General features: G+C 41.2%; 1 protein-coding gene across 3 annotated transcripts in view; it reads right to left on the bottom strand.

Moving 5' to 3' along the window:
- Positions 1-22392, bottom strand: part of fitm2 (fat storage inducing transmembrane protein 2) — a 150269-nt gene that overhangs the window by 3223 nt on the left and 124654 nt on the right. For all 3 annotated transcript variants that reach the window (XM_059980567.1, XM_059980568.1, XM_059980570.1), the window contains one exon: positions 10467-10786. In XM_059980567.1, the coding sequence (XP_059836550.1) occupies positions 10467-10639 (173 nt within the window). In that variant the 5' untranslated portion in view covers positions 10640-10786. The remainder of the gene's footprint in view (positions 1-10466; positions 10787-22392) is intronic.

Below are 22392 nucleotides of genomic sequence, written 5' to 3'. Positions count from 1 at the left end.
ATTTTTATGCTGTATATCCTATGTAAAATTAACGGCTTAGGTTCCTAACATTTGCAAATACAACTGAAAATGTTATTGATTTTAAGAACTTAATTTTTAAGAAAACCATTATAATTTAAGCTTTCTACAAAATAACATCAATTTCCCCTAACCTTTGCTGCATCACTGAGTCATGGCTGAAAGAAGGCCAAAGTTGGGAGCTTAACATCAAATTATATACTTTGTATCCAAAAGACAGGCAGGAAAGCACAGGTGGTGGTGGTGTGGCTCTGTTGATAAGAGATGGAATTACATCTTTGAGAAAAAGGTGATATTGGGTCAGAGGACATTGAAACTTTCTGAGTGAAGTTAAGAAACTGCAAGGGTGAAAAAACCATTATGGGAATTATATACAGGCCTCCAAATAGAAGTTAAGATGTGGTGTTGAGATTGCATAGGGAGCTGGAAAAGGCATGCAATAAGAGTAATGTCACAATTGTAATGGGGGACTTCAATGTGCAACGGGATTGGGAAAATCGGGTTGGTGTCAGATCGCAAGAGAGAGAATTTGTTGAATGCCTACAAGATGGCTTTTTAAGAGCAGCTTGTGCTTGAGCATACTAGGGGAAAGGCCATCTTACAAGGTGCTGTGTAATAACCCAGATCTTATTAGGGAGCTTAACGTAAAGGAACCCTTAGGAGGCATTGATCATAATATGATTGAATTCATACTGCAACTTGAGAGGGAGAAGCATAAGTCACATGACTTAATGCAAAGGAATAAAGGGAATTATAGTGGCACGAGAGGGAGGAGCTTGCCCTGGTGGATTGGAGGAGAATACTGATGGGGATGATGGCAGAGCAGAGATAGCTAAAGCTTCTGAGGTGCTGGATAGATATGTCCCACAGTAGTTGTTCTCAAATGGCGGGGTAGGCCACTGAGGCTGACAAGGGACTGCATAAGAGCCAAAGAAAGGCATATAAGGTAGCAAAAGTGAATGAGAAGTTGGATGATTGGGAAGCTTTTAAAATCCAACAAAAGGCAACTGAGCAAACAAGAGGAAATCTGCAGACGCTGGAAATTCAAACAACACACACAAAATGCCGGTGGAACACAGCAGGCCAGGCGGCATCTAAAAGAGAAGCACTGTCGACATTTCAGGCCGAAACCCTTCGTCAGGACTAACTGAAAGGAAAGATACTAAGAGATTTGAAAGTAGTGGGGGAAGGGGGAAATGCAAAATGATAGAAAACCAGAGGGGGTGGGATGAAGCTAAGAGCTGGAAAGGTGATTGGCAAAAGTGATACAGAGCTGGAGAAAGGAAAGGATCATGGGACGGGAGGCCTAGGGAGAAAGAAGGGGGGGGGGGAAGCACCAGAGGGAGATGGAGAACAGGCAGAGTGATGGGCAGAGAGAGAGAAAAAAACCAACAACTAAATATTGTCAGGGATGAAGTAAGAAGGGGAGGAGGGGTATTAACGGAAGTTAGAGAAGTCAATGTTCATGCCATCAGGTTGGAGGCTACCCAGACGGTATATAAGGTGTTGTTCCTCCAAACTGAGTTTGGATTCGTCTTGACAGTAGAGGAGGCCATGGATTGGAATTAAAATGTGTGGCCACTGGGAAAAGGCAACTGAAAAAGCTATAAGAAAGGAAATGATGAAATATGAGGGCAAACTAGGCAATGATATAAAGCAGGATGCCATTAGTTTTTTTCACTTATATAAAGAGTAAATGGGAGGTGAGATTTGAAATTGGACCACTGGAAAATGATGCTGGTGAGGTAGTAATAGGGGACAAAGAAATGGCAGATGAACTTAATGGGCACCTATGGAAGACATTGGCAGTGTGCCAGAGGTCTGGGAGTGTCAGAGAGCAGGTGCAAGTGCCATTGCTATTACAAAGGAAAAACTGCTAGGCAAACTCAAAGGCCATTCAGTGGATAAGTAACCTGGACCAGATGGACTACATCCCAGTCCTAAAAGAGGTTGCTGAAGAGATAACGGATGCATTGGTCATGATCTTTCAAGAATCACTTGATTCTGGCATGGTCCTGGAGGACTGGAGGATTGCAAATATCTCGTTAAGAAAGGAGGAAGGCATAAGAAAGGAAGTTATTGGCCAGTTAGCCTAACCTCAGTGGTTGGAAAAGTGTTGGGAGTCTATTACTAAGGGTTAAGTTTCAGGGTACTTGGAGACTAATGAGTCAAAAATCAGCATGATTTCGATAAAGGGAAATCTTGCCTGACAAATCTGTTAGGGTTCTTTGAGGAAGTAACAAGTAGGATTGACAAAGGAGAGGCAGTGAATGTCATTTACTTGGATTTTCAGAAGGCTTTTGATAAGGTGCCACACAAGAGGCTGCTTAACAAGATGAAATCCTGTGGCATTACAAGAAAGATACTGGCATGGATGGAGGAACGGCTGATAGGCAGGAGACAGTGAGTGGGGATAACAGGGACCTTTTTTTGGTTGGCTACCAGTGACTAGTGCTGTTCCTTGGGGGTCAATATTGGAACTACTATTTTTCACATTGTTTGTCAATGGTTTGGATAATGGAATTGACGGCTTTGTGGCATAGTTTGCGGATGATATGAAGACTGAGGAAGCAATGCAATTGCAGCAGGACTTATAGACTAATTGGAAGAATGGGCAAAAATGTAGCAGACAGTGTTGGGAAATGTATGATAATTCATTTTGGTAAAAGGAACAATACTGCGGACCATTATCTAAATGAGGAGAAGGTGCAAGGCTCCTGAAAGGTTAATTTACAGGTTGAGTCTGTGGTAAAGGCAGCAAATGCAATGCTGGCATTTATTTCAAGGTGAGTAGAATACAAAAGCAAGGAGATAATGCTGAAGCTTTAAAAGACACTAGTCAGGCTGCCCTTGGAGTATTGTCAACAGTTTTGGGCATCATATCTCAGAAAGGATGTGTTGACATTGGACAGAGTCCAGAGGAGGTTCACGAGGATGATTTCTGGAAAGAAGGGGTTAACATACGAGGAGCTGTCCTGACGAAGGGTCTTGGCCCGAAACGTTGACTGTTCATTTCCATGGATGCTGCCCGACCTGCTGAGTTCCTCCAGCTTGTTGTCCGTGTTGATTTGACCACAGCATCTGCAGTGTACTTTGTGTTAACATATGAGGAGCTTTTGGCAGCTTTGGGCCTGTACTCTGGAATTTAGAAGCGTTCATTGAAACCTACCAAATGTTGAAAGAACTAGGCATGGTGGCTGTGGAGAGAATATTTCCTATGGTGGGGGTATCCAGAACTAGAGGGCGACCTTTTAGAACGAAGCTAAGGAGGAATTTTTTTAGCCAGCAAGTAGTGAATCCGTGGAACACTCTGCCTTAGTCTGCGGTGAAGGCAACTTAGGTTGATAGTTGATAGTTGATAGTTTACTGATCGGTCAGGGCATCAAAGGATATGGCAAGAAGGCAGACGTATGGGGTTGAGTGGGATCTGGGATCATGTTATTTATTATTTAGTTAGTCTTTGCACTTGCAGTTTGATCCTGTTTACAATTACTGTTCTACAGATTTTGCTGAGTATGCCCACAGAAAGAAGAAACTTAGGGTTGTACATGCTGGCATGAATAACTTTGATAATGAACCAGATTCTGATTTTGTACACAGTGTTTTTCAATAATTGTGAATTAATATCTGAAGTGACACACAGTTTCCCTTAATCCTTATATGAAAACCTGCAAGGAATAGATGCACCTCAACCCAAGAGCTATGACATTTGTGAAAAAGCAATTTAGGAAAAAAAGTCTTGAAATGGCAAAAGAGAGAACTCCACAAATTAAAGTGGTCAAAGACCCCAGTAGCAATGATGGGGTGACTGGGAGTTCAGGGGCTGAGAGTGTCACGGGATGAAGGGGCTAATGTGGTACGGAAACAAGAAATTTGTTACAAAGGGGCAAGGAGAGCATGAAGTTTCAGAAATGGAGGGGCAATGCCTGTAAATTATTGATCAAAAGAATGATGGTCTGATGACGGCGACTCCTTTTCTTGCATCTTTGGAAACAGCTCTATTTCCATCTTTAATATCTCTATTTTTCTCTTTCAGGGTTCTTTGAAGGCCCTGAGCTGGAGTTGCACGCGGATTTCCGTTCTTTGCAGGAATGGGACCCGCTCTCGGGGTTTCACACTTGGGCATTATCCGACATGCCAAGGACGTGGCCTAAGAGCTTAGCTCGCCTTTGGAGGCTTGAGTTCTTATGGCTTTGGAGACTGGCGGATCAAAGATCGGTTTGTCATGGGAGTCGGAGGATCCATGGCTGTGAGCCCAGAGACCTGAGACCTTTGGGCACAGAGCTTGAAAAAAGCGACGCAACAGACTTTTAACATCATAAACTAGTGAGTTGTTTGTTATGTCTCCCCTCTCGCTGTGAAACGGAGACACCTCTTTCTCCCTTTTTGGGGAGGGAGGGAGAGAGAGCCTGTGGTATGTTGAATACTGGGTGAACGAGTAGTCTTTGGGCTACTGCAAATCTGTGTCTTTGCTGTTGCTTCGCTTGAGTCCTTGGTGGTGGGAGCCGATGTTTTTTTTTGCTGCTGGGGGGGATGGTGGGGATCATTACGCGTGGGAGGGAGGGGAGCTGGGGGGATCTTTGGAGTTCTAATATTTAACTGTCATTCATTCTTTGGGGCACTCCTCTGTTTTCGTCGATGGTCACAAAGAAAAAGCATTACAGGATGTGTATTGTATACATTAAATGTACCTTCGAAACCTTTGAATGAAAACTCGATATTTGAGATGTTAGAAGACCCAAGCCCTTTTTTTTAAACAATAAATATATTTCTGAGCTGAGAAGAGCTCATAAAGGACAGAGGCACAGAGCAATTTCCATCATATCTAACAGGAGCTGAACAGAGAAACTATAGGATCTGGGCTGGCCGTCAACAACTGGAATAACTGCTATTAGTTTCCATCAAGAGCTATGCTCACTGCTCAGACAGGATGCAGTCTGAGCCCCACAGCTTAGTACAAAGCAGCTGCACCATTCACTCCACCCAATCCATCACCAGCCCTGTGAGCAGCCTCACTGACAGATTCTATACTGCGCTATGCAAGGGTAAGATGGCATTTATAGTTTCTTGACTGCAGGAGTGCCACAGAATGGATGAATTATCAATGAGGTATGCAGCACAGAAGCAGGAGATTGTGCTTGCCTTCTGAGTGGATGTTTTTGTTCATACAAATACAACTGTGTAACTATACACATTCATTAATACTAAGTAGTGATCCCTTAAATAAAAAACATTTATTTGAGCTTGTTTAAGCCCAGCAGTTATAGTGGAAAAGTCTTTCTAGGCTCCAACAGAAAACAAAAAGTTGTGTCCGAGAAATTAAATTCATATGCCCCCCTGCACTTTGTATTGAATGAATATTCTCTTACAAGTTTTCAAAGCACCTTCCAGCCTGCTCCACCTTTCATCAGGATCATAACCAATTTTCTAAGTAACTTTCCCACCCATTTTCCTCAATTCTCTTAATATTCAGACACTAATCCATGAAGGAGCCTCCTGAGTGACTATGGATCTGAATGAATACACCATAGTTGTCACAGACTTCATTACAACAATTGTAGATGAATGTGTCCCCACAAAACCATTTAGATCTTCTGCAGTTAGAAGCCCTGGATGAACCATGATATCTGCAATCTGCTGAGAGCCAGATCAGATGCATTCAGGTCTGGTGACCAAGAAAGTTACAAGAGGACCAGGCACAATCTCAAGAAAGCTACCTCACGGACAGAGCAGCAATTCCGGACTAAACTTGAATCAACGAAGGACGCTCCACATTTGTGGCAGAGCTGAAATACTATCACCTTTCATAAAGTTAGAACAAGAGAGATTGATGACAGCAAGGCTACCAGATGACTTCAATGCCTTTTATGCTCATTTTGACCATCAAAACATGAAGGTACTATCATGGACTCCCACAGCCCTCATTGATTCTGTGACTTCAGTCTGAGGCTGACGTGCAAGCAGCCTTTAGGAGGGTGAACCCATGAAAAGCATCCAACACAGATGGACCGGTGTAACTGAAGGCTGCTTAAAGCCAGTGCCTAAGAACATGGTCACCTGCCTCAATGACTATCATCCAGTAGCACTTACAACCACTGTGATGAAGTGCTTTGAGAAGCTGATGATGAAACTTTTTAACTCCTGCTTGAGAAGCGACCTAGATCTGCTCCAGTTTGCCTTCCTGAGCAACACGTCCACAGCAGATTCCATCTCACTGGCTCTCCACACAACGCCGAAGCATACGGACAACAAAGATGCAAGCATCTAAATGCTCTTTATTGACCACAGCTCAGCATTCGGTACCATCATTCCCCCAAATCTAATCAATTAGCTCAAAGAGCTCGGTCTCAGTACCTCCTTGTGCAACCGGGATCTTGATTTCCTCATTTGCAGACCCCAGTCAATTCAGATTGGTAACATCATCTCCTCTACAATCTCCATCATCAGAGATGCACAGCAAGGCTGTGTGCTTAGCACCTCGCTCCTCTTGCTTTACACTTATGACTGTGCAGCTAAGCACAGCTCCAATACCATATTCAAGTTTATTGGAGCAAACAACCACTATTGTTGGCCGAATCAAGGGTGGTGATGAATCAGCATGATCAGGGAGACTGAAAATCTGGCTGAGTGATGCCATAATAACAACCTCTTACTCAAAGTCAGCAAGACCAAGGAGCTGATTATTGAATTGAATTGAATTGACTTTATTTCTTACATTCTTCACATACACAAGGAGTAAAAATCTTTACGCTACATCTCCATCTAAAGGTGCCATCTGCTATTATAGCAATTTATAATACAGGTTTCCCCCACAATCCGAAGGTACAGCGTTCCAATGAAACCGTTTGTAAACCGAAATGTCGTAAAGTGAAGAAGCAATTACTATTAATTTATATGGGGAAAATTTTTGAGCCTTCCCAGACCCAAAAAAAAACCTACCAAATAACACATAAAACCTAAAATAACACTAACATATAGTAAAAGCAGGAATGATATGATAAATATACACCCTGTATAAAGTAGAAATATTGTAGGTATGGTCTAGTTTCACTTATCAAGAGGCCCTATTGTGAATTTTTCAGCACACAGCTGGTGTGTACAGACCACGAAGTCCTCGGTGATGTGGATGCCGAAGAACTTAAATCTGTTTACCCTGTCAACCCCCAAGACATCGAAGGAAATAGGGGTTAGCCCTTCTCCATTTCTCCTGTAATTCCTCTGTAATTTAGATGAAAGCATTGAGAATAACATCAGCAAGTTTGCTGATGATACTAAGCTGGGTGGCAGTGTGATATGTGATGAGGATGTTAGGAGAATTCAGGGTGACTTGGATAGGCTGGGTGAGTGGGCAGATACTTGGCAGATGACATTTAATGTGAATAAGTTTGAGGTTACCCACTTTGGGAGTAAGAACAGGAAGGCAGATTATTATCTGAACGGTGTAGAGTTAGGTAAGGGAGAAATACAAAGAGATCTAGGAGTCCTTCTTCATCAGTCACTGAAGGTGAATGAGCAAGTGCAGCAGGCAGTGAAGAAGGCTAATAGAATGTTGGCCTTTATTACAAAGGGAGTCGAGTACAAGAGCAAGGAAATCCTTTTGCATTTGTACAGGGCCCTGGTGAGACCACACCTGGAGTATTGTGTACAGTTTTGGTCTCCAGGGTTAAGGAAGGACATCCCGGCTGTAGAGGAAGTGCAGCGTAGATTCACCAGGTTAATTCCTGGGATGTCCGGACTGTCTTACGCAGAGAGGTTAGAGAGACTGGGCTTGTATACGCTGGAATTAAAGAGATTGAGAGGGGATCTGATTGCAACATAAAAGATTATTAAGGGATTGGACAAGATAGAGGCAGGAAATATGTTCCAGATGCTGGGAGAGTCCAGTACCAGAGGGCGTGGTTTAAGAATAGGGGTAGGTCATTTAGGACAAACTTCTTCTCCCAGAGAGTTGTGGGGGTGGAATGCACTGCCTCAGAAGGCAGTGGAGGACAATTCTCTGGATGCTTTCAAGAAGGAGCTAGATAGGTATCTTATGGATAGGGGAATCAAGGGATATGGGGACAAGGAAGAAGATGATCAGCCATAATCTCAGAATGGCGGTGCAGGCTCGAAGGGCCGAATGGTCTACTTCTGCACCTATTGTCTATAGTAATCCACAACCAGCTCCTTTGTTTTTGCGACCTTGTGGGAGAGATTGTTTTCTTGATACCATTGTATCAGAGAGATGACTTCTCCCCTGTAGGCCACCACTTTATTGCTTGAGATAAGACCGAACATTTTAGAATCATCAGCAAATTTAATTAGCAGACGGGAGCTCTGGGTGGCGATACAGTCACGGGTATACAGGGAGCAAAGGAGGGGACTCAGTACACAGCCCTGAGGGGCTCCTGTATTGACAGTCAGAGGGTTGGAGATGAGGGAGCCCACTCTTACAACCTGCTGACTATCTGACAGGATGTCCAGGGTCCAGCTGCCAACCCTGCTTGACAGGGTCAAGGCCGAGGTCTCTGAGCTTCTTGTTGAGCCTGGATGGAACTATGGTGTTGAATGCTGAACTGTAGCGAGCTGCAGGTGAATTCCTTGACCAGCTTCTCAAAGCATTTGCTTATTATTGAGGCAAGTGCAACAGAACGCCAGTCACTCAGGCACTTCTGGAGAAGGAAACCAGAGGTCCATGAGCCAGTCCTCATCGGAGAATTAGAGGTGGAGGGTCAGCCTTTAAATTCCCCAGTGTTGTTATTTCAAGAATCTGTTCTGGACCCAGCACATATGCGTGTAATTAAGAAGAAAAGGAGTTTACGGAGATTCAGCATGACATCTAAAACTTTCATAAAGATCTACAGATATGTGGTGGAGAATACACTGACTGACTGACTATATTACTACCTGGTATGAAAACAACAACACCCTTGAACAGAAAATCCTACAAAAAGCCCAGTCCATCACCGGCAAAGCCCTCCCCACTACTGAGCACATCTACGTGAAACGCTGTTGCAGAAAAGCAGCATCCATCATTAGGGACCCCACCAACCAGGCCATGCTCTCTTCTCACTGCTGCCATCCGGAATTTGTCACGGAGCCTCAGGACCCACAACACCAGGTTCAGGAACAGTTATTACCCCTCAATCACCAGCTCTTGAACCAAAGGGGATAACTTCATTTGTCCTATCACTGAAATGTTCCCATAACCAATGGACTCACTTTTAAAGACTTTTCAGTTCATCTTCTTCATATATATTGATTATTTAATTATTATTATTATTTCTCTTCCCCCCCCCCCTTTCTTGTTGTATTTATGGTTTGTTGGCTATTGCACAATGGTTGAATACCCAGGTTGGTGTAGGCTTTCAATGACTGTGTTATAGTTATTGTTCTATGGATTTATTCAATATGCCCACAAGAAAATGAATCTCAGGGTTGTATATGGTGACATATGTACTTTGACAACAAATTTACTTTACTTTTACTTTATGACCCTCTTGGCAATTGCAAAATTTCAGCACCATCCCAGGGAAGACATTGCCATCCATTTCAGTCAAAATGTCCTACCCTTTACGTACACTGAGATCATGACCACCAATCATGGTCAATTTAGTGAATGCCAAGAGAATATTTCCATGGCTAGGTTATCAGCCAGATAAAAATATCTTCCCTGCATTCACCAAACTCAAATAATGTATAAATTTCAAGGAAACCTTTCCCCATTCAACTAAACTCTGGAAATACAATCCTAGTCAACTCAAAGTCTCCTCATTCAAGAGACCTAGAACCAGCCAAGTAAGACTTCACTACATGTGATCTATGATAAGTATATCTTTTCTTTTAGGTAAAGACCAAACTGTACACAATGCTTCAGGTACAGCCTCACAATGGCCGTAAGTAATTGCTGTAATCAGGATTTTATTACAATGAACTTTCAGAAGAAATAATGAAGGAAATCACAATCCTTCACACAATTATTTCAGAACAAAGTAAACATAATGCTTGTGCAAGCAATCAAGCCTTCCTTAGCAGTCTTTTCATTCCAAGAGGGATGATGCATGTGCTCTTTCCAAGCTTACAGAGAATGACCTTTCAGCAGGTGCCAACCAGTCATTGAAACGGCCCGTGTGCTCCAGCCAATATTCATTAGACGGTTTTCAAATCACAGTGGGTAGATACCGCACCCTTTTCCAACAACTAAATTTGGAGCAGGCGGAAACGTTTAGAGCAACATTAAAATGAAACGGAACACAATCTAAAAGCAGATTGAGTTATTCGAATCTAGGACCTGATTCAAGCTTGTTCAGCCTGTCTTTAACATTAGCAATGCGGTCTGCTCCACCTCCATATATGGAATGCACTCCTAGCACTTTTTAGGTGAGGCGGGGTACGCTGGATGCCCAGGATTCCCCCCCAACCCCGGGATGCCGAGTCCCCCCATACTCCCCGGCTCCTTCAATACTCACACGTTGAGCGCGTTGCGTCGATTGGAAAAGTAAGACTCAGGCAAGACCAGCGTGTCTTTGAGAATCGAGCCCCCCAAAGTGATGGCAGCGAGCTGAAAAGCCGGATACCGGCACAGCCATGACTGGTGAAAACGGAGCAGGAATCGGACACAACCATCCAGCGACATCTTCATCAACTCCCACCCCTTCCGGCCACACCTTCCAACTCCATTGGCCTATTCTCCGGAGGCGAAGCCACAGGATCCGCCCTCTTAAAGGGAAATGCGTTTACGGTAACACTGCTAGACAGTGCTGGGTTTACTCGGCAAGTCAGGCTGTATCTGTGGAGGGGAATAAAATACCACTCAATGCACTTTAGTAAACTATTTAAGAACTTTTTAAAAGCTATTTATTAATGCTTTTTGGGAGGGTGATTTTAGATGCATATCATATTTATACTGAGTTAAATACTGTATGTAATTAGTTTTGCTACAATAGGGACACTGGAAAAATGTTGAATTTCCCTTTGGGGATGAATAAAGTATCTATCTATCTATCTATATTTCGGGCTGAGACCCTTACTTAGGGTCACCAACACTCCTCGGCCCATTTTCAGAAATGATGAAAGTCCACCTGTCATCTATAATGATCTGTACCATTCGCATCAACTCTCAATTTTGTGACATCTACAGCCTTGTGTTTGGCATCCAAATCACTTGTACAAATAATGAATAACAAGGGCAACAACATCGACTCTATATGAAGAAATAACCTTCAACCATCATCCTCTGCTTCCCATCTCTGAGTCAATTTTGAATACAACTAAATCTTCCTGCACCCCACAGTACCTAAATTTCCATGCGGGACCTTTACAAAGGCCTTGGTAAAAACACATATAGGTGACGCTCACTATCATACCTGCATCTACATGTTTGATTAACTCTTCAAAAGCACTAAAAGTTCCATGAAACACAACTTTCCACACTCAAAGCCATACTGACTCCCAATCAGGTATTGTTTGTCCAAATGTGGCTAGTTCCTACCCCTCACAATTTGCTTCAGTAACTTCCCCATCACTGCTGTCAGGTTGACCAATCGGTGGGTATTGCATATGCTTTCTGAAGCAGTGATCTGATATACTGTAGTTATATTGTAGAAATGTGCCACCATGAGAATCCCTCATGATACTGCTGTGAGCAATATTACTCGGGCCTTATGACAACAAAATGTTTATTTTATTCTAAAGAGTAACTCAAATTATAACAATGAGTGCTGAAAATAGATTTCCTATTTTGGATAATTTTTTCCTGTCACTGGTAATTCAGTGAAACACTCGAAAGGAATTGGTAGAGATGGATGCAGGAACCTAGAGGTTAATTTCTCCTGAGGTGAATTAACTAATGGTGACACAAAATTCAACATATTCTGCTTGTCTGGAAATAACATTTTACAAGATATTGTTTAATGGTTTTGCTGGAGTAACAAAGCTGAGAAGTGTACAAGGATCCCATGCTTTAACTGTAACAATAGTACAGCTGTATTCAACTGTAAGGACTGAAGAGAGAATCTGATAGGGAGGACAGTAAACCCTGGAAGAAGTGAAAGGAGGAGGGGCAGATGAGGAGAAGTGAAAGGGTAACCAGAATAGGGAATGGGAAAAGAGAGAAGGAGGATGGGAGGGAGAAATACTGGAAATTTGTAAAATTCAATGTTCATTCTATCTAGTTGGAGGCTAGCCAGACAGAATATGAGGTGTTGCTCCTCCAACCTGAGTGTGGCTTCATCATGATGGTAGAGAATACATGGACCAACATGTCTGAATGGGAATGGGAAGTTGGAATTGGTAGCCACCAAAAGATCCTATCTTTTGTGGTGGACAGAACGAAGGTGCCCCTCCTCCTTCCCTTTCTTTTATAGTCTACAGTCTGGCCCTATTAGATTCCCTCTTCGTCAGCCCTTTACCTCTTCCACATAACACCTCCCAGCTTCTTACTTCATTTCCCTTCACCTAGTTTCACCTATCACCTGTCAGTTTTACTCCTTCCCCTCTTCTTATTCTGGCTTCTTCCCCTTCCTTTCCAATGCCAATGAAAGATCGTGGCCCAAAATGTCAACAGTTTATTCCCTTCCATAGCCTGACATGCTGAGTTCCTCCAGCATTTGTGTGTATTGAATAAAATTATTAATCATATAATGTTTGCAACACGGAAGAAAGTCAGTCAGCTCATTGTGTCTGCACTGGCTGTCTACCATAGCACCCCTCTTGTTTCACCCACTTACCCCTTCTCCATAGCCTTGCAAATTTTCCCCCACTATATTTATTCATTTCCACTATGGATCTCACCTCTGCCATATCTACATTTTCCAATGTAAAATGTTTTCCTTTGTACTTTATTAATTCTCTTCTCTTTCACTTTTTACCTGTGATCTTCAGTTGCCTACCACAGCTTCCCATCATTCACTCAGTCCAGACCTCTCATCATTTTATATATTTCTCCCATATACTTTCCCTCCAAAGCAAGCAGTTTTACCAAATCCAATTGTAATTTCTCGTCCCAGAAACTATTCTCATAGTTCTTTGAATACTCTCCAATGCCTCCACATCCACCCTACAATATGATGATCAGAGATGAACATAATACATCAGTAGGGGCTGGACTACAGTTTTATAGAGCTTCAAAAAAACATTTACTTTTATAATCCATGTTTGTATTGATAAAACTCAGAATTGTGTATTCTCAGACTACCCTGCTGCTTTCAATGATATGCATCCAAACTCTCTGGCTCCTTTGTTCATCCTTCCCTTTGGAACAGTATTCTTTATTCAATATTTCCCCAACTTATTATTTTATCAAAATACATTGTCTCACATTTCTGGACATTAAACCTCATTTGCCATCCATCTGCCCGTTTTACCAATCTGTTTACATCCTTCTTTAGCTGAATTTTGTTCTTATTGCACTTTACAATTCTGCAAAGTTTCCTGTCATCTAAAATTAAGACATTGTGGTTTTCACCTCTGAATCTAGATTATTAATATAGTTTTTTAAGATGATTCTGTGGGAAACAGTACTGCTCATCTTCCTCCAGAAAACATTCACTGCAACAATCTGATGTCTATTGTTTAGCCAATTCCTTGCACATGCTATCCCTTTATGCCCTGTGCTTCAACTTTGCTGATAAACATGTCATGTGGGTCTTAAAAAAAGCTTTTTGGAAATCCATGTACTGCACATTGCAGTATCCTGATCAATTTACATCAAAAAGATCTATTAAATCTGATTTACCTTCAACAAATCCATGTTTGCTTGCCTTAATTAATCTATTTTTTCCCAGATGTCTATTAATCTTGACTTGGTTCAATGTTTCTGTGAGGTTTCCCATCATTGATGTTTACTCTCACTCCCTTTTTTGAACATGGAAGAAATGTTCGCAACTTTCCACTTCTCCAATATCACCATTGTGTCCAAAAGCATTAAATATTTCTGGACTGTAGCCTTGCACTTTTCGTCCCTACTTCCCTCAAAACCCTGGGATGCATCCCAACTGATTCTGGTGACTTATCTACTTCCAATTATGTTTTCTAACACCTTTTCTAATAGTTTTGTACAATTAATTTTCAATCTGTTTTGTCCACTATTACTTTGGAGGTACTCCCTTCCCATCTTCATTGCAAATTCCCATTTTCATGCTTAGTAGGTCTCATTTCTCCAAGCATTTTTTTAATGAAATCTATGCATTTAGAACTCTTCTGGATTTCCATTTCTGATGGCAGCAGGTCTTTTCTCATTTATTCTCACTATCTCTTTTTCCAGTTTTCATCTCTCTCCTGATTATTTTGTCATCAATTTGATTCTCACTAGTGTTTAAAATCTTAAACTCATTAGAAACTGTTCTTTTCATGAAATGATAGTATAGAAACATACCCAATTCTTCCATGTTTTCCATGATGTCAATCTATGCTAATCCTATTTTCTTACATTAGGCCCATATTTCTCCACACTTTTCCAACCCAAGTACCTATCCAAATGCCTTTTAAGCATTTTAATTGTACCTCTGCCTTCCATTTCATCCAGCAGCACATGCAAAATATTCATTGAATCCTGTGTTAAAAAAACCTACCCTTCAGATTTCCTTTAAATTTCACCTATCTTACCTTAAACCTGTATCCATTAGTTTTTGACTCCCTTGTGCTGTGGAAAAAAGTTTGACTACCTATACTCTCTATGACTCTACTCATTTTATAAACCTCTATAACGTTCCTCTGCCTCCTTTGTTCCGGTGAGAATCAACTAGCTGAACTAATCTCTTGTTAAAACACAGCACTCCATTTCATGCAACATCTTGGTGAGTTGCTTCTGCACTCTCCCTATTATTACCACATCCTTCCTCCCTTTAGCCAACAGAAGTGTAACCATTCTTAAGTGCAGTCTGACTAATGTTTTGTCAAACTCTTACACTTGATGCATTAACCTCTGAGGCCAGCATACTAACTGCCCTTTTCACTGCACACTCATTTTGCCACTTTCAGGGGACAATGAGGTTATGCACTTTAGGAGGTCGACTTCCAGAAGGATATATTTAGTAAATGTCAGGGATCCAGAAATGTTGATGTAATGTAAGGGATTTATGTGGCCTAATCTGACCTCCTAAAGTCTATGACCTCATAATTGTGCTTTTTCTTCCTCTACTAGTAAATTGGTTAAGTGATTTATTTTTGTCACATATACAGAGGCACAGTAAAAAAAAACTTGTTTTTCATGCTGTCCATAATCTAAAAAAATGTGTTATGCAACATAGAGGAGTACTTAATCACCATCTGAGTGACAATGATAGGTACTAATCAGGAGGACAATTCCTTGGCTAGTTTTTGATTGCTTTCTGGACCATTTTTGGCCTTTTATCCTCCTTGGAGAATTATTGTGCAAAATATCTGCATATTCCCATTCTGAACTAATATTCACTGGAAAGATCTAAAACTCAAAGGTAAAAAATTTAACAAAAATAATGGAGAGTACCTAAAATTCATTCACACAGCTTCAAAAAAATCATAGTTCAAAATCAGGACAACCCAAAATAGGGCAATTTTGTGCTTATTTCTAGGAAACGTATCTTGTAAATCTCCCTACCACTTTTCTTACAGCACAACACCCTCTCCCCCACCAGCCCAAAATGACAATTGTGATGTTACACACAGAATTTGTGAGATATTCAGCCTCATTGACCTGAAATGCCTCTGATATAACCCCTCTTGTGCCATAATTGCTGCACCCACAGAAGTCTCACTGTCACTCACAGTTTTCTAGCCTCAGAACCTGAGGCTGATCTTAGGCACACCCTACGGTTTGTTGCTTACTGCTCTATTGTGGAGGTGACCGAAACTCCATCCTCCAGAAATAAGATTCTGCTTTGCACTGATGTAATGTGAGAATCTAAGACTCCAGACTTCAGTGCTCACTCCAAGAATTTTTGCCCTTACTGATAATTTTATTTTAGGATCTGATCTTTCTCCATGCATTCCATGTTTAGTGATAACTAACTGACTGACAGAATTTACATGCTAAATCTACTTCTGTTAATTTCTTAAGTTTCTGTCGAAAGTATCGTGCACTTGGCTGTTTCTTTGACAACCAGGCTTATCTTCCCAAGCTCACACTTGGTAACTGTTTAGACAAAATGAGATGCTAACTTCAAATTCAAAAGGCAGAAACACCAGTTGCAAAGACAGGAAGTTGATGAGCAAATCTATGAGATAAAAATTTGCAAGGTCATAATACAATCATGAGTTGGCTAACGTTTTTTTGTGAAACTTCAAACATGTTCTGCATGGTGTGGCATTATGCATAGGTATGTTCCATTGAGGCAGGAAAAAGATGGTAGGATAAAAGAACCATGCCGTACAAAAGATGTAGAAAATCTAGCTAAGAAAAACAGAAAAGCTTACGAAAGGTTCAAGAAACTAGTACAGTTAGAGCTCTAGAAAATTACAAGGGTGCCAGGAAGGAGCTCAAGAAATCAAGAGAGCTAGAATGGGCCATAAGAGGGTCTTGGTGAGCAGGATTAAGGAAAACCCCAAATATGTGAAGAGCAAGAGGATGAGCCGTGTGAGAATAGGATCAGTCAAGTGCAATAGTGGAAAAATGCCTGGAGCCGGAGGAGGTAGAGGTGGTACTCAAGGACCTTGGCAATTGTGGGAATGACTTACAGCAGACTGAAATGTTTGAATGTATAGATACTAAGAAAGAGGACGTACTGGAGCTATTGAAAGGTATTAAGATAGGTAAGTCGCCGGACTGGAGGAGATATACCTCTGGCTACTGTGGGAAGTGAGGAAGTAGACTGCTGTGCCTCTGGCAATGATCTTTGCATCATCAATAGGAATGGGAGAAGTACCAGAGGATTGAAAGTTTGCATAAGTTGTTCCCTTGTTCAAGCAAGGGAATAGAGATAACCCAGGAAATTAAAGACCAGTGAGTCCGACTTCAGTGGTGGGCAAGTTGTTGGAGAAAATCCTGAGAGTCAGGATTTATGAGCATTTGGAGAGACATAATCTGATTAAGGATAGACAACATGGCTTTGTCAATGGCAGGTTGTGCCTTATGAGCCTGATTGAATTCCTTGATGATGTAACAAAATACATTGATGGAGGTAGAGCAGATGATGTAGTGCTTATGGATTTCAGAAATGCATTTGAAAAAGTTCCCCATGCAAGGTTCATTCAGAAAGTAAGGAGGCATGGAATCCAAAGGGATCTTGCTTTGTGGATCCAGAACTGGCTTTCTCACAGAAGGCAAAGGGTGATTGCAGATGGTTCATATTCTGCATGGAGGTCGGTGACTAGTGGTATTCTGCAGGGATCTGGTCTGGGACTCCTCCTCTTTGCGATTTTTATAAATAACCTGGATGATGAAATAGAAGGGTGGGTTAATAAGCTTGCTGATGACACAAAAGTTGGGGGTGTTATGGATAGTCTGGAAGATTGTCAAAGGTTACAGCAGGACATTGATAGGATGCAGAACTGGGTTGAGAAGTTGCAGATGGAGTTCAATCCAGATAACTGTGAAGTGGTTCATTTCAGTAGGTTAAGATTGAAGACAGAATATAATATTAATGGTAAGACTCTTGGCAGTGTGGTGTTACGTCCGTAGCCCCCTCCTTTGTGAGAATCACAAGATCACTGTTGGGTTGGGTCAAGGGGCCCAGGAAATGAGAGAAGAGACATGCAGAATGTCTCGTTTCCCCGGCGATGTAAAGCTACGGGACATGGCCATTGTCTCCGGAAGGCGAAGTTGTGGATTAAAAACTATGCTACGTGAACGGCCTCAGGCAAAGTGGGCTGGTTGAGGGAGAGAGTGCACACCCCCAACCTGATTGTCATCTACGATCCTGCAAGTCGGGATAAAAGAGGGTCTGTAGGAACAGCCCCTCAGACGCACCAGAAGAAACGTTAAGCAACCACGTAACAGCAGGAAGTCATCTGAAGGAGGCCACGTGTGTTCACTTCCGTTGCTGGAACTGGTGGCTGGAACCATGGAAAATGGCTTTTAGCTAACAACGGGGAAACCCACTCCCCTGACTCAACGGATTGGCCTCATAAAAGACCTGGGCAAGTTTTAAACCGCTGCTCTCTTAAACCCAAAACGCTGCTGCGTGAATGAACTAACAGTGACTGTTATATTTCCATCGGACAATACACTATCCCCTAGACAATGATAGAGCTATTTCTTATTGATTATTATTATACCCACGCTTTAGATTTAGTATTGACAACGTATATTATCTGTATGTTTGCATTAATCTTATTTTTTGTGCCCCTTTATCAATAAATACTGTTGAAAATAGTACCATCAGACTTCAACGGACCTCTCTATCTTTGCCGGTAAGTGACCCAGTTACGGGGTTTTGTAACAGTGGAAATCAGCAAGATCTTGTCCATAGGACACTCAAAGCTGCTGTGCAGGTTGTGAGCATTGTTAAGAAGAAATATGTTGTGATGGCCTCCACCAAACTTGAGATGAAGTTCAAGAGCCATGAGGTAATGTTAAAGCTCTATGAGGCCTTAGTTAGACTCCATTTGAAATACTGTGTTCAGTTCTGGTCACCTCACTACAGGAAGGATGTGGATACTACAGAGAGAGTGCAGAGAGGATTCACAAGGACATTGCCCAGATTGGGGAACATGCCTTATGAGATGGGTTGAGTGAACTTAGCCTTTTTTTTCCTTGGAGCGACAGAGGATGAGAGGTGACCTGATAGAGGTGCATAAGATGATGAGAGGCATTGATCGTGTGGATAGCCAGAAGCTTTTTCCCATGAAATGGTTTACATGAGAGGGCATAGCTTAAGGTGTTTGGAAGTAGGTACAAGGGGGTGTCAGAGGTAAGGTTTTCACACAGAGGGTGGTGGGTGCATGGAATGCACTGCCAGTGTCAGTGGTAGAGGCGGATACAATGGGGTCTTTTAAGAGACTCTTAGATAGATAAATGGAGCTTAGAAAAATAGAGGACTGTGCTGTAGGGAAATTCTAGGCAGTTTCTCGAGTAGGTTACAGGGTCAGCACAACATTGTAGGCTGAAAGGGCTGTAATGTGCAGCAGATTTCTATGCTCCATGTTCTAAGTCCTATATTCATTTGTAAAGTGTTAATACTTTTGTAACTTTTATTAACTTAATTGACAATATAATTAAAATTTATTACCACTATTATCTATTACCACTAAAATCTATTACCACTCAGCATTTTCTTTATTCTTAAATATTTTACATTGATAGACATAGACATGTCACTGAAATGAACTAAATGGTCTATATTGGGTAGGATGACAACATCTAAAATTTTATTCCACTGAATTCATAATTTATTTTCACTGAACATTTCTGCTAGGAAGAACAAGATGACTGATAAAGTTTATCAAAATGTATTATCCAGAAGAAAATGGAACATTAGTAAGTTTGTGTAGGAATTGTGATGGGGAGCAAAGAAGATGAGGTCTCCATGCAGGATTTCAGGAGCTGGTGTTGTAAATAAACTGTTTCCCATCTGAAATTCTTCTAGCGGGATGTGCTGGTGGGTCTTGTAGCAATGAGATAAAACAGGTCATATAGGTGGCTTGAAAAATAGTACTGGAGGGACAGCTTCAAATTCCTGGGGCATTGGGACCAGGTATGGGTGAGCAGGAAATAAGTAAGATGAACAACCCATATGCCAACATAACTGAAGGTAATACTGTTGCAAAGAAGTTAACTGGAGGAAAGTTTAAATTATTTTGGGAGTAGGCGATGCATTAAAATGAAATATTAGAGAGCAGACACTAGGTGCAATAAATAGTGAAGGGGGACATGCTGTATGAAAATATAGAATAATTCACAATGGTACACGCAGTGGCCACTTTCTTAGGTACCCCTATACACCTGCATGATAACGTAAATATCTAATTATGAAGCAGTGACCAAATGCATAAAAGCAGGCAGACATAGTCAAGATATTTAGTTCTTGTTCAAACCAAACATCAGAACATAGAAACATAGAAAACCCACAGCACAATACAGGCCCTTCGGCCCACAAAGCTGTGCCAAACATGTCCTTACCTTAAAGATTACCTAGGGTTACACATAGCCCTCTATTTTTCTGAGCTCCATGTACCTGTCCAGGAGTCTCTTAAAAGACTCTATCGTATCCACCTCCACCACCATTGCCAGCAGCCCATTCCACGCACTCACCACTCTCTGCGGAAAAAATCTTACCCTGACATCTCCTCTGTACCTGCTTCCAAGCACCTTAAAACTATGCCCTCTCATGCTAGCCAATCCAGCCCTGGGAAAAAGCCTCTGACTATGCACGTGGTCAATGTCTCTCATCATCTTATACACTTCTATCAGGTCATCTCTCATCTTCCATCACTCCAAGGAGAAAAAGCCAAGTTCACTCAACCTATTCTCATGAATTGGGAAGAAATGTGACTTCGACTGTGGAATGATTGTTGGTGCCAGGTGGGGTCATTTGAGTATCTCAGAATCTACTAATCTCCCTGGAATTTTCATGAACTACAATCCCTTGTGAATAGAATGGTGCAAAAAAACCAAAAAAAAAAAAAATCCAGTGAGCGAGAATTCTGTGGGCGAAAATGCGAGTGCTCAGAGGGGAATGGCCAAACTAGTTCAAGCTGACAGGAAGGCAATGGTAACTCAAATATCCATGTGTTACAATAGTGGTGGGCAGAAGAGCATCTCTGGGTGCACAAAATGTCCAACCTTGAAGTAGATGGGCTACATCAGCAGAAGACAACAAACATACACGCAGTGGCCACTATGTTAGGGTCAGGAGTGTATATATAATCAGTGAATTTTCCAGTAATTATGGGACAGTTGCTTCTGTATTTTTCTAGAAGATTTTTAGTCTTTCTGCAGCACACCACTTGAATCGGGCTATTTTATTTCACCTGAATTTGCTTTATCTCTCGTCTGAGTAAGAGACGACCACAACTTCTTCTTCTTTATCCTTTCCCTGTTTATTCTTCTTTCTTGTAACACTTAATAAAGTGGCCATAACCACCAAGCTATATGCCTCTTTTTCACTTCCACAGAACTTCTGTATCAATATCATTAAATCCATCAGCACAGTGCTGAGGGAAATCTGATTGCCAGGGCCAGTTATCTGTATTGCTGCCACCTGTGTGTCATGGTTCTCCACCTATCATCTGCCTCTCTGTTTATTGCTCAGTGTATTTCAGTCCTGTGTTTTCATCTGTTTGTTGCCAGATTGTGCCAGTGAATTTTCCTAAACCTTTTCATTATTTGTATCTGTACTCTATCTGAACAGCGACTCTGCCTGATAACGAATTACTAAAGTGCAATCTAATGGAAAGTGGGGAAAATAATCTGGAGTAACAATATAGAAAATAAGCTACTCTTTAAACATTGCTAAAATACATGACAATATTTTTGAAACTTTAAAATAAAAGCAAAACTTTTTAAAGACTTTTAAAGTAACACTTATGAAAAAAACCTGAACTAGTCTTTTGGTTACACTTTCAGTAAATATCAATTCAAGAAGCATCTCAGAATTAGTTTGACATAATATTGCAAATCTAAATGCACCTCTGACTTTATTTTCATATTTCCTTATGTTTGTGTTAAAGAAGCTGCACACATTTACGGGAGTAATCATCGTTAAGCAAAATCGTAAGCAAAGTTTTTAGATTCGAAAGAAGTTTTGGTGTCACATCTGATGCCAATAAAATCAGATAAGTTGCTCACATTTGACAATTTTATTTATTCTTCTATGATTTGCATATTTTGGAATTTGTGAATAGAACTGAGATAAGCACAGAGCAACTTTTCATTACTTACACCAATTGCAAAACATATACTCATTCTGTAACAACTATTCATGCTAAAATAGCTTTTTATTGGTGTTTGTTATTAAACAGTAATGAAAAATAATCAATATATTTTTGTGCATTGTTTGTTTGCTCAAGATATGAATGCTATTCAGCTCAAAAGTCTATGCCAGTTCTTGGTCTTATTTCCCTATACATTTCCCTTCTCCTTATTTATTTTCCTCTCTACCTCCTGAACCTAATTTTTCCCCATTTCAAAGAGGCAGATAAAAACAAGATGTTTTTGATAGTCTAAAAACATTCTGAGGAGAGAGAACTCAGACACACATTTAATGTTTGAGGGCTGACTCTCTGAGTACACAAATATCCCAGTTATTGATAGATAGGACAACTATGTCCGTAAGCATGTTTGTTGTACTTAGTAAACAAGAGAAAAGAGATGATTGCAGACTTCTGGAAGGCACAGGTCAACCACTCTCCACTGTATATCAATGGCTCTGCTGTGGAAAGAGTATAATATTCTTTGGGTGCGCATAATGGATGACCTAACCTGGACCTACAACACCTCCTCATTAGGGAATAAAGCACAACAGCATTTACACTTTGAGA

Source organism: Hypanus sabinus, chromosome 9 (genome assembly GCF_030144855.1).
Source record: "Hypanus sabinus isolate sHypSab1 chromosome 9, sHypSab1.hap1, whole genome shotgun sequence".
Taxonomy (NCBI): domain Eukaryota; kingdom Metazoa; phylum Chordata; class Chondrichthyes; order Myliobatiformes; family Dasyatidae; genus Hypanus; species Hypanus sabinus.
The sequence above is the reverse complement of the archived record's forward strand: the minus strand, read 5'-3'. Positions and strand labels throughout refer to the sequence as shown.